This window comes from Melospiza melodia, chromosome Z, assembly GCF_035770615.1.
Source record: "Melospiza melodia melodia isolate bMelMel2 chromosome Z, bMelMel2.pri, whole genome shotgun sequence".
Taxonomy (NCBI): domain Eukaryota; kingdom Metazoa; phylum Chordata; class Aves; order Passeriformes; family Passerellidae; genus Melospiza; species Melospiza melodia.
In genome coordinates, this window is record NC_086226.1 from 76,183,636 (window position 1) to 76,201,186 (window position 17,551).

Below are 17,551 nucleotides of genomic sequence, written 5' to 3' on the forward strand. Positions count from 1 at the left end.
ATTTGTGTTGGTCTTCTTTTCTCTGCTTCTTCTACTTTTCATGCAAAAATAGTGTCTTAGCTCAGTGTTATAGGGTCATGTTAATTAAGATAGCCGGTAGCCTGAAGAAACGCTAAGTGGGTAGATTTTGATGTGTTAATGTATGAATTGATATCAGGACAGAAAAGCTCTGCAGAAAAAGCCCAGGTCTTCATTGCATTTGCTTGTTATGGGGTGAGAGGTTTTGTGCATAACACATGCTGTCATCTTGAGCAGATTTATACAGATAAACATTCTGATCATGTGTACAGTCAGTGTACTGTAAGCATATCTGTCAAAGTGCAAGTTTAAAAGTCAATTACCAAAATCTCCTGGTTTAAAACACACTGTAGGCAGGTCAGTGGGCTGAAAAATGTGATTTTACAATTCAGAAGAAGAATCTTTTGCTTGGGAGTGGATTGTATTTAAGGAAAACTATTGTATTCCTTATCACCCTTGGCTCTGTATATGATGTATCTTGTAACCTCTGTCTGTCTATTCTATTGTGTTGTAAGGGTAGAGCTTTCTCAGGGTGTTTTGTACACAGGTAGACCTTGAAGTTCTTACTAGACTGTGTCCTTGGTTTATTAGGTCAGTTCTCTGTTATGAACCTAATTTTGGAGCTTGCAAAAATGTGAAATATACTGAAATACCTCTGTCTTTTTCTTTTTCAGGATATAAAGTTTTGAACAGTGCCTCCCCAAGAAGTGTGATGAGAAATGGCTTTAGGAAACAATACCCAGAGAAGTTATTCCATCATCCCCTGCTTCATCTTTGTTGAGGTGAGTGCAGCATTCAGCTGCCGGGCCACCACAGAAGGCAGCTCTTCCCTGCAGGAATCAAGTAATTTGCTAGCAATTTTATTTGTAGCAAAGGATGCTGTCTTAGTTGATCACATAGATGTCCATGTTCATACTTGGTGCCATCAGATCCCCCTGAAAAAGTCCTGCATGAATTACCCAGATCTCAGGCACAAGCATGCAAGAACAGGCAGAGACAGGGTGTATCCAAGACTTCTCTGTCTGGTTTTCTGGCTAGTCCTGTGGTGGGCAGTAGCTGCAGGTGATTGCTCATCCTCCTCAGACCTCTCTCCATCTTGGCGCTGCACAGGGACTAAAACTCATTCAAGGAAATTTCTGATCTCACAGTCTGATGGTTCATGGGCTTGGGAAGCAACACTCAGCTCTGATTTCAGTTGAGGTGGAACATAAAATGTAGATGAGGCATGCCTGACCTTTAAGTGTGATGAAGAAGCTTGGCTGGCACAAAGGGCTGAGAATTGTCCAGCAGTGAATCTGCAGTTCATGCTCCATGTCTTCGTTAAAAGCAGTTGGTGTGGTGGGATTTTTATTTATTAATTTATTATTTTATTAATTTAATCCATACAGATGGTAGTTTGTGGTTCTTATTTTACTTAGCCTAATACTGATAGACTGGGCAACATTCATTATTCAAATCCATGATTGTTCAGCTGGTGCTTATAAGGCAGTTTTCCTGGCAAGGAAAGTGACTCTGTGTTTCCAGTGAGGATTAAAGCTTCCCTCAGATTTAGATGGCAAAAAGGAGATAACTGCCTGTGAATAACCACCTTCAGAACCACCTGTCTGATGTAGCTTGGATGGAATGCTCACCCTTTGGCCCAAGTTCTGAGGTCCCTTGAGCCCTTCCATAAGAGAGGTGCCCAGAACTGTCAAAGCATTAATTGTTGTTCTCATGGAGACAATGGGCCACTGCTTTATTCTAATAGCTAGAGAAAGAAAGGGTAAAACTGAGTGAAAAACAGAAATGAGGTCAGAAAAACACCCTATAAAAACAATCAGAAATGGGATGTCTCAAATTTATTGCTTAAACAAGCAGCTCTGAAGACTTTTAGTCCTCTAAAGAATTGAATGATGGGCCTGGTTGGCAGCTTGTGACCGTGACATAAATTGTTCCTCCTGTAGATAAGACTGTCATGAGGATTTTTTGCTCCATAAACGTACATTGCTTGTCCTTTCACATAGTTGATTTGCTGATTAAAACACAACATTAAATTAAAAATCAGTCAAAACCAGAGAGGTAGTGTCTGAAACTATGTTCTCTCTGCTGCATTCTTCCCCTCTTTGTCCACAGTACAGATTTTTAATGCAGCACTACTGGGACTACAAATTCATAGGCTTGTGTCAAGCACTGTAGCATTAAACAACAGGAAATCTAATTTCCTGCTGGGAGTGCAGAGATGATTGATAGTAGCCATTCCATCTGAAAAGTCCCTGTAAATCTTAAGGCACACTGGAGATGTTCTTTTCCCACTGCTGTGCTTTTGAGACTAAAGTAAAGTGGTTTTTTTTTTCCTTTTTTCCAGAGGAGGTGCCCCAGACACCAAGCCCTGTGCTGGATTACCTGGGTTAGGACAGACCCTATATTTGTTGCTTTGAAGCAACCATGAGAATTGATTAGCAGTGTGACACCTTGCTGTTGCTGTGAAAAGCAGGACAGCTAAAAATAATGTTGCCTGCTTTCCTGACAATGTTTTTCTGTGGGAGAAAAATCCAGCAGCAGCCATGCTAGCTGAACATAATAGGAAAAGAAATTTTACTGATTTTTTTTTTTTATTTTTCAGTAAAAAATTATCATAGGCCTGTTCCCCAGAATGTGCTGTCTCCTCCACTGTAGTCTTGTCCTCTGATTAAAAGTTTTGAGTCATTTGGTCTTAAGAAAATAGTGCTGAGCCTTGATTGTCATGTCAGATGCCCTGCCAGTAGCTATTTGGTAACTGCCTGCTCTGCAGTGTGCCTTCATGAAATTGTAGTGGCAGAGGTAGAAATGAGGTGACACAAGGAGTTTGGGCGCTTTAAATACCATCGTGCTTCAGTCTGTACAAATATGACACAGCTTCAGCCGCTATTCTAATTTCCATTTAATTTTCCTCCCACTGAACTAACTTGTAGCAGTTAGTTATTATGGAACCTGACCTGAAGATGAATGGCTCATTATAAAAACTTAAACCCTGTGCCTGACTCTACAAATTCCTTTTTATGTTCAAAATATGAAAGTTTTAATAATAAGGAGATAACATGTGATGTGTAATCTGAAATGACAGAAATGTTTAATCAACATTTTCATTCCCTAATTGGAAACACAATGTCACGTTATGAGTGGATTTAAAGGCTAAATAGGGAATCATTAAACTAATTTTGATCCACTTATCAAATCTGAGTCCCTCTCCCAAATAATGCAGGCAGCTTTCTGGATGATTCTTTATTATATTATAAGAGGTGTCATTACAGTCTGACATTTGCCACCAAACGTTTGTGAAGATTTGGTGCAGTACATTTTGTTAAACATGTAAACAATTAACTAGAATGTGCAGGAGACTGACGTTCTCCTTTTCCCTATCCTCCTTTGCAGACAGCATACTGAAAGAAGCCTTCAGGAGGCTCGGTTTGCATTAGACAGAGGTTAAATAGTAGTGCAAACATCCCCCTCTCCACAGGCCCCAGAGCCCTCTGGAGTCAGGGATGGAGCCAGAGATGCTTTTGATATGCCCTGGGTTTGTCCCAACAAATGCCAGTGGTGCACAGCAGCCTGTGTGAGGGTTTGTTGCCGGCCATATTTTGTGGATAAAAGAAGAAAACCCCACAACTTTGTAAAAGTTGTAAAGCTTGGTATGTTTATTACAGCACTGGATGCATGCAGAGATTGCTCTCCTCAAAAGAGGCATGTGTGCCTCTGAGAACTTCAGGTCTCTTTTTATCTCTCTCTCAAATGCATATGCATACAGTTTCACAATAGGTTCATACATATTAATTCTTATGGACTCTGTGTGACATTTATCGCCAGTTCCTCCTTATCAAAAAAATTCCTGGATCAGGGCGGCCTGCCCTTGAATCATTTCTGGTTTTTTTTCTCTGTCTCCCTCTGTCTGCTCACTATCTCTGTCCTGCAGTTTTCCCTTCAGCTTTGGCCTTACAGATTTTTCACCCTTCCTAGACATTTCACCTAATTCAAAATGGATTTTTACTCTGGGGGTATTTTTCACTCTGTCTCAGCCAGGACTGGTCACTGGAGTGGTCTCATGGATGGCAGGCAAGCATGAGAGAAAGGAGGAGAGGCAGCGTCTGGGATGACAGGAAGAAAATTATCCCATTCTTCCTTTCCCACTTATGGTGGCCAAAGCTCTTTGTGGGGCATCTCCTCCTTCCTTCACCTGCTGGGACAGGGCAATGTCAAAAGCACCTGTACCAACATTTCAGCACAGCTGTGCCATTGTTTTGCTACCCCATTTTACCAGGCTTGATCCAGGGAGTGCTGCATTCCATCATTCCATGGAAGGATGTGTGCTGGTTGAAGGTGAGGAAAGGTACAATCACACCTGGCAGATGCATTTTTTACATGAAAGTACAGCCAGATTTCTGCAGGTGAGGAATAAATTGTCAGAATGACTAAACTTCCTGAGGTCTGGGCAGTGCCAGGGATGGAAGTGGGAGAAGTGCAATGCCAGTCAAATCCCAGTCCTCCTCCTGTGGGACTGGTGAGCTGCTCTGAGGCCTTCATCCAGCAATGTTTTCCGTGCTCTGTGCTCTTGCCCTGTCTTTGTTCACCTCATTTTGGCAATCAGGTTTCCAGGAGAAAACTCAGGCTAGGGAGCTGTAGGAGAGGGTCCAGTGTGGCTTTGAATTTGGTAGGTCTAAGAGTTGTTCTGGCTTTTGCAGCCTGTTTGACGTCATCATTAGTGACAGGAAGCGCAAGGGGTTGTGATAATTGCATTTAGCAAATAGATGTTGGGAGGAAAGTTCCATACTGTGAGTAAACAGCATCCCCACAACTACACATGACTTCAGGGGGAAGGCATGAGAGCAGCTCCAGAGCCATTGTGTGTGTTTGAATGGTGGTTATTGAAGAAGCAATGTCCTTTTCTTCCTGCAAAGAAAACCCTCTTCTCAACGAGAGTAAGGACTGTAATGGCTCTCTAGGCAACAAAAGGAGAAATTTGGTCTGGGATTTCTGCTGATGAGGCATTTTCTACTTCATTTTTCCTCCTCTTCACACTGCAGGCCCTGGCCTGAGGGCTTGAGGGGTTTCAGGGAGTTATATAAGGATTTATTTTCAAGTGCAGTTACTCCTGAAGGACTTGGGCACGTCTGAGGTGTTTCTTTGCCCATGAAAACACTAAAATTTTCTGGAACCAGATTTAATTAAATTGTCTTAAATTGATCCAAGAGTTACCAAAAGGCTTTGATATATGACTGATGTATATTCTTCATTGTGATTCATTGTGGATTATTGTAATGATGACTTTGACAAGGTAATAGGGGCAGACTCAAATATGTAACACCATTATAACTTAAAACATTGGGCATCTTTAAATTCTGTAATCTGAAGATCCCACTTTTTCACACTTAATCCATTATTCTGCCCTCAGTAAGCTTTTGCAGGCAAAGTGGAAAGAGTTTTTTTCGACAGCCCAATATATAGGACATTGCAAAAGGCTGAGGATTTCACACAGAAAATATCTTCTCCCCTTCCCCCAAATGAATAAAATAAAAAATCTGAAAACTAAAAAGTTCCAGTCTTACATTTATTTTGGTACAAACTTGGATTTGAACTGTAAGTATGCTGTAACCTCACAGAATTTCTGTTTCTTCGGTGGGGTACATTTTTCTTTACTTTTGGCTATTTTATGTTTGGACAGATTGGATCATCTTCAAATATCAGTTCAAATGTAATTAAAAAAAAACAGTTTCAACTTACAGAGGCACTGAAGGAAAGCATTCTTCTTCCTTGACCACATACATTTTCATGTCAGTACTTTGTGTAGTCAAGCTAACAGCTGAACTACCGAGTAGCAGGAGAATTTCTGCAATACTGAAATCGTTTGTGTAAGTGAGACAAGTGCCTCTTGAACTTCTGTTTGTCATCAGCATCACAGCAGGGCTTGGGGAGCTGTGAAAAACTCAGTGAATTTAGAACATTTGTGACATATGTGGCACTTGTTTTATTATAATTTCTTGGTTAGGTATTCTGAAAATTAAAAAGGTTTTGTACATTTGGGTGTAGTGGCTGGTGCCCTCTAATTTTTAGCAGTATTTGAGGAGTGTGAAATGACCTCTTACATTTGCTGTAGTCCTCAGAGTTACATTTGTAAGACATTGAATATATTGGAAGTGACTTTTTATTTGCTTATTTTTAAAAAAGAGTAATTTCTCTCATAAAAGCTTGCTGGTTGTTTAGGCCTTTACTGATATTAAAATTACATAAAGGACATAGAGATATTAGATTGCAACTTTGGATATTTAAAATACAGTGTTTTTGTCAAGATAATGTCCAGTTCTCCTAGAGAGTGCAAAACAAATCCCATGAGAATTTGACATAACCTTTAACTGGAAAAGCATCCCAAGGTGAACAAGCTTGGAACGAGCTGCAGCCCTCAGTGGCTCTGTTCCTTCCTTCTCCATCCATGCCGTGCCTGGATGTGCTGTGCTGCCCCACTGGAATGCTGTGAGGACAAAGTGCCCCGGGGATGTGTCATGTGCTGGTGTTGTACAAACTGCCTGTCACTGGATACCCACTTAGGCTGTGAGAATCTGTGCTGACAGAGGCTGTGCAAAGGGTGATGTTTCTGCATAAATCCCTGTGCTTCAGACACTTCTGTGTCCTGGGATTCATTGTTTCTGATTTTATTCACCCAGCATATGTATCCATCTCTCTCTTTCTAAAAATCTCTTTGTGTTCTCCATTTGCCACTCATTCCTGAGCATTCTTTGTCTCCACACACCTCCTTTGTTCCAGGGGACTGGATAACTCCATATTGTAGAATTGGCTTAATCTCAGTAAATAGGTGTCTCTTCAACATTGGATTAGTTTTGTTGAATTGCTAAGCAGCTTTCATATTACCTGACTATAAAAAATCCTTCAAAGTGCTTCACAATTAGGCAGAGAGCACAAATGACTCTTGGCCAAAATAGGCACTGTGAAATAAATCTCATTATTATTTGATTCTCCTTAGCTTCTTGAGGACCTATTAAAATTAACAATAAGGGATTGCCATGAGAGTTTAGGTGCTTTACTGAATTTTTCTTTAAAACATAAGTTAAAGAAGGCTTGTATTCCTGCTTGAAGACACATGAAGCCTTTTTTTATCCTTCCCTTTATTCTGAAAACTTCCCATTGCAAATAATCCATTTGAACACCTGAATAACATCTTTGGGTTTCCACCAATGGATCTGGTGGACTTTTCCAGGAAGGGATTAAAGGTACCAAAAGTTCTGTGTCTTTATGAATAATAAAGAAATGCATTTGGAAGTAGAGGAGAATGCTGTGAACAAATTGCTTTACCTGTTTACATTCTGCCTTGAAGCTAGCCAACACTCTTGAGTGCTACTGTAATTTATAATGTTGCTCTGTTTATTCAGGTTTCTAAGAGAAGGAATTGTACAGATTTTTTTTAAATACTTAGCAGTTAGAGAGGTTGGATTTGCTCTGGTTCTGAAGTACAAATGCATTTTCCCCATTTGTTAGTTAAAACAAACTCCATGGTTTTTTGCTAGAAAAACTACTGATCAGAAAGTTTATGTAAGTCTTTGAGAAAAGGTGTTATGAACCAGGCACTGTTCATGAAGGTGTTCTGTGTGTGCAGAAGTCTGCAAACCATATCTGAGGCTTTCTAAGTTGGAAGGTATTTCCAATAATTACTGAGCTGCTTTAACTAGGCTTAAAATACCAATGTGAAAATATACAGGACACAATATGTAACTGCCCTTTTTTCCCTCCTCTCTTTTCAAAAGTATACTTAGGTTTTAGTTTCATGGATATTGCTGTAAAGTCCTTAATGCATTAACTTTTGTTTCTTTGCCTACTTCAAAAACCTAAGGGATTTTCATGTTTTCTTTCCCAAGCACACAACATAGAGCTAATTATTTGCTCAGATACATGCAAATTTGCAGACCAAGGAAGGTGCAGTGCAATATCAAATTATCAACTGCTCTGTGATACAGCTGCACCATTTCCTCTGGTCTGCATCTGTGAATAAACTTTTTTGTTGCTGTTTTGGTCTGTAGGAATATCCCTGCACTTGCTTATCATGATAATTTGCATGAGGTCTAAAAGGTGTGGAAAGGAATCTGTAGGGACTCACAAATGCAGTCTAAGTAACCATAAGTACAAGAGTCAAGCCTTTCCAGAGCTGATCAGTGGGAACGACATGAAAAATGCAGGAGCAAAAGAAGATGCTTAAAGCATATTTTGAAATATCAAACCCATCCCAACTTTTTGACAGTGGCTTTGACATCAGGAGAATTTTTTAAAGTGGAATAGGTGTTTTCAAGCATCATGCCCAGTTTCATCAGGACCTGATTTCTGGTTCCAGACCAGCCACTTCAGACATTGTGAAAAGGAGGAGTTTGTTTCAGCAGTGTTTCAAGGGTGAAATCCTTAACATCAGCCTTATGACCAATAGGTTTGTTTCAGTGATTTAGCTTTGAAAAAATATTGGCATTTTTTGCTCTCTAGACATTCCAACTGAGTTTTAATACCAGCTTTAGAACTGGTCAGCCAAGCCTTGTGCATCCTATACAAACCTAAGATACTGCATCAACCCAGAACTTCTCCAAGCTTCTGGCAACATTTTGGTGTCTTTCTGTGGGTAGCAAATAGTTTCTGAATTGTGAGATCTTCTCCCTCTAAAGCACAAATGGATAATCCAGTTGCCAGTACCTGAGTGACATGAAATAAATAAATCTATTATGAATGCAGCAGAATGTGGCAACAACAAAAAAATCTTTCTGGAGAAATGATACTTTATGTTTCTGTATTTCTAACTTGCTTGCCCAGTGCACCTCAGGTTTCATAATCTATTTTATAATTCCTGGGGCATTCTGAAGGGGCACCTGGTGCTTCTTCTTAGCCCATTCCCACATCCCAGCATTTTTGCAATAAGCAATTCTTCTCTGATGTGTTTCTTTCACTGGTGTATTTCACCAGGAATTTCTGTGAGATGGTGGATATAGAGCCAAGCAGTTTGCAGACCCCGTTCCTGAAATAAGAGCAAATGCTTTTTACACAGGTAGGCTTGCACACATCATTTTATTACAACTGTGGCTACTGCTCAGTGGAGCTATTGAAGAGACTGAATGAAAATGGATCAATATGGATGTGTTTGCAGGAAATGAGTGAGACAGTAGAAATGATGCTTTGAGAGTTGTTGCACAGGATGCTAAATGGGCACTCAGGTCTTAACACACATGAAATTATTACTCATGATGGTGTGTGCTTATAACAATGGTAACAGATTGACCCTCAGCTGTAGAGTTCATGAGCCTTCATGGATTATCTTTCAGCTTGAAATAATGCCTAAATATGCCTAAAATAATATTTCTGATTCAGAAGTTCGGACTAGGGTCAGATTTAGGATATCCGTATAAATTCACAATGATAAATTGTGCTAGTTTTAAAACACTCCAGTTTTAAGGTAAAGAATCGGGAGTTAAGATGTACCTTTGTCTTGGAACAGAGTGATTTATTGGTCAAGATTTCTGCTGCAAATAGACTTTTAGAAATGGTTGTTAAGTGCATGGTTGATCCATATTTTACTGAGAACAAAGTTGATTTTTAAAGAGTTGTTTCACAGTTCAGGAAACCAAATGAGGGCTCATAATGGTGTGTAACTCTTACTTTTGAGTGGCATGTTTACAGCAACCACTGAGAATAAGATCTGCATCACACTGCACATCCTGAGAGTGCCAAGGGTGGCTGTGGTCTATGCCAGCAGAGATTCTGCTTGTTTGCAGAGGGTCAGTGCAAAGAGCCTAAAAGATTAAAACATACTCCAAAACCTGCTGTGCACTTCTTTCTCTTACCAGTTCCTTTATGACCTAAACACAAGAGCAGATGAATGGAAGAAACCATGTAACAGGATGGGTTTAAAATGCATTTGAATAATTTGTTAAGTTTTTGCAGTTCTAGGGCATTATTCTATGATTCTAGAGTAATTGTTGATGAGGCCTATGAAAAATATGCTGCAATAAGATTAAAGCAATTGGAAATAATGATGCAGTTATTGCTGGGGTTGCTGTCAGTTTTCTTATGAGTTCAGTATAGTTCATCCTGTGACTTAAAGGATAGCTACACCTGGTATTATAATGGTCAAATTTTTCCTGTGTTTCCTTCTGCCACCAATTCAATGCTGTATGTCTATCCCCAGAATCAAATGTTCATCGAGACTTTGGAGTTTAGACTTTGCATACCTGGCAGGAGCTCTAATAATAATGCTAATCCTGTATCAATACCTCTATCAATCCTGTTACATACTTCACTAAAGCACAGAAATTCAGTGTGTGATTATTATGTGTAGATGTACATCATTATTGAATTAATATCACCTTTATTTAGTTTACACCATATATAACAGGCTGCTTGGTTTCTCAAAACTTTTTGTGAGTTGTGCATGCTTCATGGAGAGAATAAGGTTAGAACTTTAAAATAGTTTGTGTTTCTTTTTCGCAGTGGAATTATTGATTGAGTTTCCATTTGATTTACTGTAGTCTCAACACTGCATTTTTTTATAAAATTACAGCAAAAATATCTGTAAATGTACTGCATAAATGCAGTCTAGTTTCTTATTCGAGCCTGACCAATGTAAGATTCCAGGTTTAATGAAGTGAATTTACTTTTCAAATAGATTGCATATCAGATTGTACTTTTATGAATTTTAGTTGTGCTAATATTTGACTTGTAGCTAGCTAGGTCAGTAGTCATCAAGGATCTTTATGATCCTATTTAAACCAGCCAAAGCAAAAATCAGTTCAGCTCTGTTACAGTGATGGGGAACATACTGAAACTCTCAAACTGATCAAATTGTGGAAATAGAGGTGGTTTATACATGGTATAAATGTGTTGTCATGTGAATAAATACCAGCATTGGTTTAACATGCTGTGCTTCAGGTTTTTTCATTCCTATTGAAAATATATTTCTGTAGAAGGAGTAAAGCAGTTTGGGACTTGCAAAAAACTCAGACTGGCTGTGTTTGGACAAGAAAGGCAGCGAGGGTCAACCAAGTAAATAATAAACCCAAGACTTTACTCCTTTGAGTTAAAAAGAAATGTCATAGACTCATAGAATTATTTAGGTGGGAAGGGTTCTCTGTGGGTGTCTAGGCATGATGCAGCTCAGAAAAGCAGCAGCTGAGGGAAGTTCCTTTGGGCCTTGTCCAGATGAGTTTTCTGATTTTCTTACAGCTAGCCTGGTTAGGTTTTGAGTATCCTCATAGGAAAACACTTGTCCTAATATTCTTTCTAATAAAGTGATGCAACCTGGTGTGAAAGAAAAGGAATCTAGGCCTGATGACAGAATAAGGAGAATGGAGGATGCAACAAAATAAGAGAATGGGTAGCAGAAAGCAATAAAGAAATTAATCAAGTAAAAAAATCTTCCTTTTTGACTTTTAGAGCTGTGTACATTTGTAATCCCATTTTGCCTGCCCAGTCCTGTTTTCTTGCAGGAACTTCACCTCGGTATTGGCATGCCCAGTATGAAAATGCAGTTGATTACCAGTAGTCAGCACACAGATTTCCTTGTCCACATTCAATATTTTAGAACCAGCATGCTGGAGAAACATTCCTGTTCAAGCCTTGGCCCCTCCACTCTGTTTTGTGAACCCACTGAGCTGCACACACACAGCTTTTATAGGGAGCTGAAGAGTGGACAGTATGGGAAAGAGTGCAGTGGAAATCACTTCAGGATGCAGTATCAGGGTAATATCAGGTAATAAAAGCCATGTGTGACTCCTGCTGCCAGACCCTGGTTTAGCAACACTTAGTTTGGTAAGAAGGAATTAAACTGCCCTTAGTGTTTGTGGAGACTTGTTAAATGACCATCTAGAGGATGATCAGTGATGGCAAATCTGGGTTCAGACATGACTATTTTTGAATTATATTCAAACCTTGTCATGAAAAATAGCCATAGCAAATAGCTTTGAATATTTCCCTTTGTTTTGACAGGGCTAACATTGAAAAGAGAATGGTATCTTCAAGTGAAAAGGGGAAAAGTGAGCACCAGAACTTGGATTTTTGTGAAAGTTTTCAAACCACAGGTCTTCTTCCTTACCTTGCATTCAAAATTGCAAAGCAGAATGATTACAAGTTTCGAAAAATGAAGCAGTCATTATTAATTTTTTTATATGACTGCTTGCCGGTGAAAAAGAATTGTACTAAAGGACTCAGATATTTTTGCACTAAAGTACTGGGGCACAACATGACTTGCATGCAGCAGAGGAGATTCAAAGTAGTAATTGTTTTTTTTAAAAGCTTCCTGTTCAGCTGGGAAAATGTTAAAGGCAAATAAAACGGATTTCATATTGCGTTATACATATTAATAAGACTGTGAAGTAAAATGTCTTTAACTGTTTTCTGTTTAATTTAAAACATTGTCTCTATTTGACTTTTATGGTTGGTCTAAGAGTCCTGCAATCTTGGTATCAACAGATAGGTTTTTCTGGCAGTAAGTGCTGCATTTATCAATGTCTAATGACTGTGAACCTGCACTACTCTATTAAATAGTAGGGATCTGGAAGCACGTACAAGTATTATGAATTTTAATAAATGCTGCTCTGTGAATGACAAAGATTCAGAGCTTCACCAGCTCCAAGGTTGTCAGCGGAGATGGAAAGCTTTTATACCTGGTAGAATAAGGCAGCAGGACAAACAACTGAGGACATGATAAAGTCAGTGTTGATAGAGTAAGGCTGGATTTGATTTTCTCTCTCCTACTCATGAATTCTGCAGTGCCTTGGCTTTCACTGGACACAGCAGTTCATCACATAGGTATTGGAGCACAAAATAACTAAATACAAACACATCAGGAATTTCCATCAGAAAATACTGGAATCTAATTTTTTAGCATAAATTTTGATATATTATACTTACTGAAACTCCAGTAGTAGATCCCATGTTGCCCAATTAGTTCACTTAGGAAAGAACTGACTATGCTGGATTTTTAAGATTCATTGTTGTGTGTTAATACAAACGCCAAAAACATACTACATCTGTGCCTGCAAGGTATTACCACCTTTAAGGCTTCTGCAAGATGTTGCAGACTAAAAGGGAAGTGAGGGAGCTGCATTTCTGGTTTGTACAGGAAGGCTTTTGCTTCTAGGAGAGGCCCCATGTGCTATTCTGAGGGCTTCATTACTTGATGTTAGCAGGGAGAGCAAACTGGGCAGGCAGAGTTGCAGGTTCTCTGCTTTGGACTTTAAGCCACATCAGCTGCTCGGAGACACCATCAGAAAAGCACATGGCATTTCAGAAGAAAAAAGTAGCCTGGAAACTTTGGAGTTGAAAGATATCTCCCAGTAATTGTTTTTTGTCCCTAAATTAAATTTGGGTTCCAGCATGTTTCATTCCAATAGGATTTAGGATGGGATGGAGAGCAGCATCAGCAAGCAGAAATCCCAAAGCTCTGCAACACCAGCGGTGCAAAATCACTGCAGAGTTTCTGCATTTGGGCACTGTGAGGGAGGGGCAGGAGAGCAGGGAGCCCCTGTGACTCTGTCTGTGCACTGAGGGTTCTGGTACCTGCCACACCTGCAACACAGGGGTCCTGCCCTGCATTCCCTGGGGGCTTTTCCACTTGTCTGCTGTCCTGACGTGAAAATCAAAAATCCAGTAAGGCTGTTTCAGTGCCTGTACTGACCATTTTCTCATCACCTTCTCTGCACCTCTCTCAGTGCAATTACACTGATTTGTTTGTGTGCCAGTGCCACTGGAGATCCCTCTGTCTACAGACATCGAAGTGCTTCACAGCTGTTAAGAGAATACTGAGCTGATCTAAGGAAGACAAAAGAGCTGCACTGTCCCCAGCCCAAGCAACCCTTGCACCCAGGAGAGTGACATCCCTCACCAAAAGAAAGCCAGGCAGTTGTGAGCCCTGTCCTGGCAGCTGGGCTCTGAACATCTGCCATAACCAGGAGACAGCTAGAGAGGGGTTTAAAACAGGATTGTTGTATCATTGTCTCTGCCGTGGTGTTGTTACAACCTCTGGTCAGAGGGAGTGTCAGTCTGCTTAGTAGTTTGTTACAGATTTTTTTTCCCAAGGTTTGGGGTTTTTTGTTGTTATTGTTGTTTTTGGGGTTTTTTTTAAATGGGAAAAATCCCTTGCAAATTGCTGATACACATAATTCCAATGTTAGGGAGTTTTACAGCTTTCTTATGACATCTGTAGTTTTGTTTATGTCAACCAATATCTTTAGTAGTTGACATAAAAAGTAAAAGTAAAAAATACAGCACCTAGCACTTGAAAATCTGCAGTTTTTCCCTGTTTGGCAGACGCAGCCAATGACATAGCAGTATCTCCACTCTCCTCTGAGACTTTCTTGGTCTTCTGGGAACTCTTATGGGTTGTCAGGGGAGTCCTGGACAATCTTGGAGGAAGATCAGTGTGCCAGTGAGGACAGCTGGATGAGCCCATGTCTGCTAGCAGTAGCCTCTATTCAGCTCTGCCAGCTGCTCCTGACCCAAGGGGACTCTGAGCTTGGAGATCTTGAGTCCAGAACAAGGAGAGTCAAGTGAGACACTGGCACAGGTTCCCCAGATCTGCTGCAGTTTGCAAACCCTGAACCTCCAGCAGGAGAACAGATGGAGTCTCTGTTTACCTGGGTTGGAAAGTGGAAACTCCAGTGATGATGAAGGTTATAAGATGGTGGATTCTGGCCTTTGAGGGGCAGACCCCTGTTCCACATGCAGATCTGAAGTGGTTCAGTGCCAAGGCAGCTCCCTGGATGAGAGCCCTGCACAGGAAAGTACCTGAACCAGCTGAACCTGAGCCACGTGGCAAGAGAAAACAGTGAGTGGTGGTGTTGAGAAATTCTCTACCTGCAGAGAGTGAAGGCCCCCATGAGTGCTTTCCTTGATGCTGCTGGTGAGGAGGAGGAGGAGGAGGAGAGTCTGAAGAGGACTGGGTGGATCTGATGAGTCACCAATTGAGATCACAGATCACAGAATAGCCCGAGTTAGAAGGGACCCAGAAGGATCACCAAGGATTGCCAGGTTGTAAGTGAATGACCCATACGTGTGTTTGTCCAGCTGATCTCAGCAGCAGGATTTGGCTTCTGCGTCCATGGGACCCTCTTTGAGGATCTGGACTGCTTAGAAGGCAATCAGCCTGACCAAATGGAACAAAAGCAGCTTTGGCAGCAGCCTGGCCAACCTGGAGAGGAGAGCTTAAATTAAGAGTGATGGGAGTGGAAATAGTGACTAAGGATCACGTGAGGAAGTGAAGGAAAAGGTTGGCAGGACCAGTAAAGGACGAGGACTAAGCAAAGGACCCAGCATGGTGTGAACAGAAGGAGCACTAATCAAGAGAACAATGAAATGGAGTCCCACCAAGCATAAACACATAAGGAAAGAAGTGCCTGGGAAAGTTTTCAATTCACTTTTGGGAAATCAGCACAATCAGACATTTCTCCAGCACACCACATTTAATATCTTATGACTCAATCGATTCCTTCACCATGAGACAACTAGATTGCACAAACACACACACTCAGGATTCAGGATTATGAGTCTCAGTCAGCAGGTAAAATTTGTTTCGTACTGAGCACCAACCTGAACCTCTGATCCCATTACCATGCTCTCAGTTCTGCAGAAAAGGACAGATTTTTCAAGCAGTGGGAGGAATCTCTGCCTTGTTGGTGTTAATGGGAGCCACCTGTCACAGCCTGTTCCAGCAAAAAGGGCTCACAATGTAAATTGAGATTCATAGCTGGCATGTCAGGCAGGTTACCATTAACAGGTTTTCTTTGTCCAGTTTAATGGCAGGTGTTGCTTGCCTATGAATTGGCAGCTTGTTTATTGGATTCAGTGCTTCATCTTCAGCTTGCATGGCTGCGTAGTGTGGGCATTTCTCCAACACCCTCATTAAGTGACTTGGACACAAGACTGAAAGGGACACTGAGCAAGATCACAGATGATACAAAACTGGGAGAGGCTGTTGACTCCCTCAAGAGCAGGGAGGCCCTGCAGGGAGACCCTCAGCTAATTATGGAACAGGGCATTCAACAAGGGAAAATGCTGGGTGCGCTGGGGATGGGGCAGCCCTGGAAGTATGGACAGACTGGAGAATGAAAAGGAACCTGGGGCTTCTAGTTGATGACAAGTTGAGCCAGCAGTGTCCTGGCAGCCAGGAGGGACATTCCTGTCCTGGGGGCACCAGGCCCAGCATGGCCAGCCAGGCAAGGAAGGGGATTGTCCTGCTCTGCTGCCCACTGGGATGGCACCGCCTCTATTCTGGGGCAGATTGGGGCACTACAGTGTAAGAATGACATTAAAACTATTACAGAGTGTCCAAAGGAGGGATAGTGAGGTTGGTGAAGCACCAGGAGGTGAAGCTGTATGAGGAGTGGCTGAGGCCTCTTTGTCTGTTCAGCCTGGGGAAGAGGAGACTGAAAGGAGGCCTCATTGCAGTCTGCAACTTCCTTGTGAGGGGAAGAGGAGGGGCAAACACTGATTTCTGCTCTGTTGTGTCCAGTGACCTGAGGGAATGACCAGAAGTTGTGTCAGAGAGAGTTTAGGTCAGATATTAGGAAGAGATTTTTCTCCCTGAGAGTGTCTGGGCACTGGAACAGAGTCCCCAGGGCAGTGGTCAGCCCCAGCCTGACACAGCTCAAGGAGCCTTTGGGCAATGCTGTGAGGCAGAGGATGTGATTTCTGGGGATGGTTCTGTGCAGGACCAGGAGGTGGACTCAACAATCCTTGTGGATCCCTTCAACTGAGTTTATTCTGTGATCACTCAAGACCAGAGCTGCACTCAACCTTTAACAACCTTTGCACCTGTTCCAAGCCAGGAACAAGCATGTGGTCACACTCTGACATGTCTGTGCACTGAGGTACATGCTGTGGAAAGGAAGTGAGAGGAATTAGAGGTCTGAATGCATTTGCAGGGCTATGATTTTGCTGGTGTCACAGTGACATGGAGAGATGGCTCACACAAGGGAGTGCCCTGGATAAAGAGGCATTTTCAGGAAGGGAAGGCTGGGGCAGCAAGAAGGGAGATTGGATTTTCAGCAGGTCAACAGGGATCATCTCATGCTGTTCGGATGCATCTGTGCTGGGTTCCCCAGTATGAGAGAGACTCCTCCCTGTGATACCCAAGGAAATGATCAGAGGCAATGGGCACAAACTGCAACAGGAAAAGGCACTTAACATAATAAAACCTGTCATCCTTTCAGGGTGATGAAACTCCAGGGCAGATGATGTAGAGAACTTGTGGAGTCTCTGTCCTTGGATGATGTTTAACACCCAGCTAGACATGGACTTGACTGCCTGCTCCAGCTGACACAGCTTCCAGCCAGAAGTCAATCTAGGTGATCTCCAGAGGTGCATGACAGCAGGAACAGATCATTCACAGTCTGGCACTTTCTCCACAGTTGCCTGTAGCTGGTGGCTCCATTTAACTGCTGCCTTGTTTGCCATGTCTCCTTGATGCTGAGATAACTGCTGGGTTATAAGGGGAACTGTATTTTATTTTTGCAGATGAGGAAATGCTGACTTGCCTACAGTTACT

At 41.6% G+C, this 17,551-nt stretch overlaps 1 protein-coding gene across 1 annotated transcript in view; it reads left to right on the forward strand.

Moving 5' to 3' along the window:
• The window catches only part of PLPPR1 (phospholipid phosphatase related 1), a 119,360-nt gene that overhangs the window by 56,303 nt on the left and 45,506 nt on the right, over window positions 1-17,551 (forward strand). The window contains exon 2 of the mRNA XM_063179622.1: window positions 693-800. Within this exon, the coding sequence (XP_063035692.1) occupies window positions 738-800 (63 nt within the window). The 5' untranslated portion in view covers window positions 693-737. The remainder of the gene's footprint in view (window positions 1-692; window positions 801-17,551) is intronic.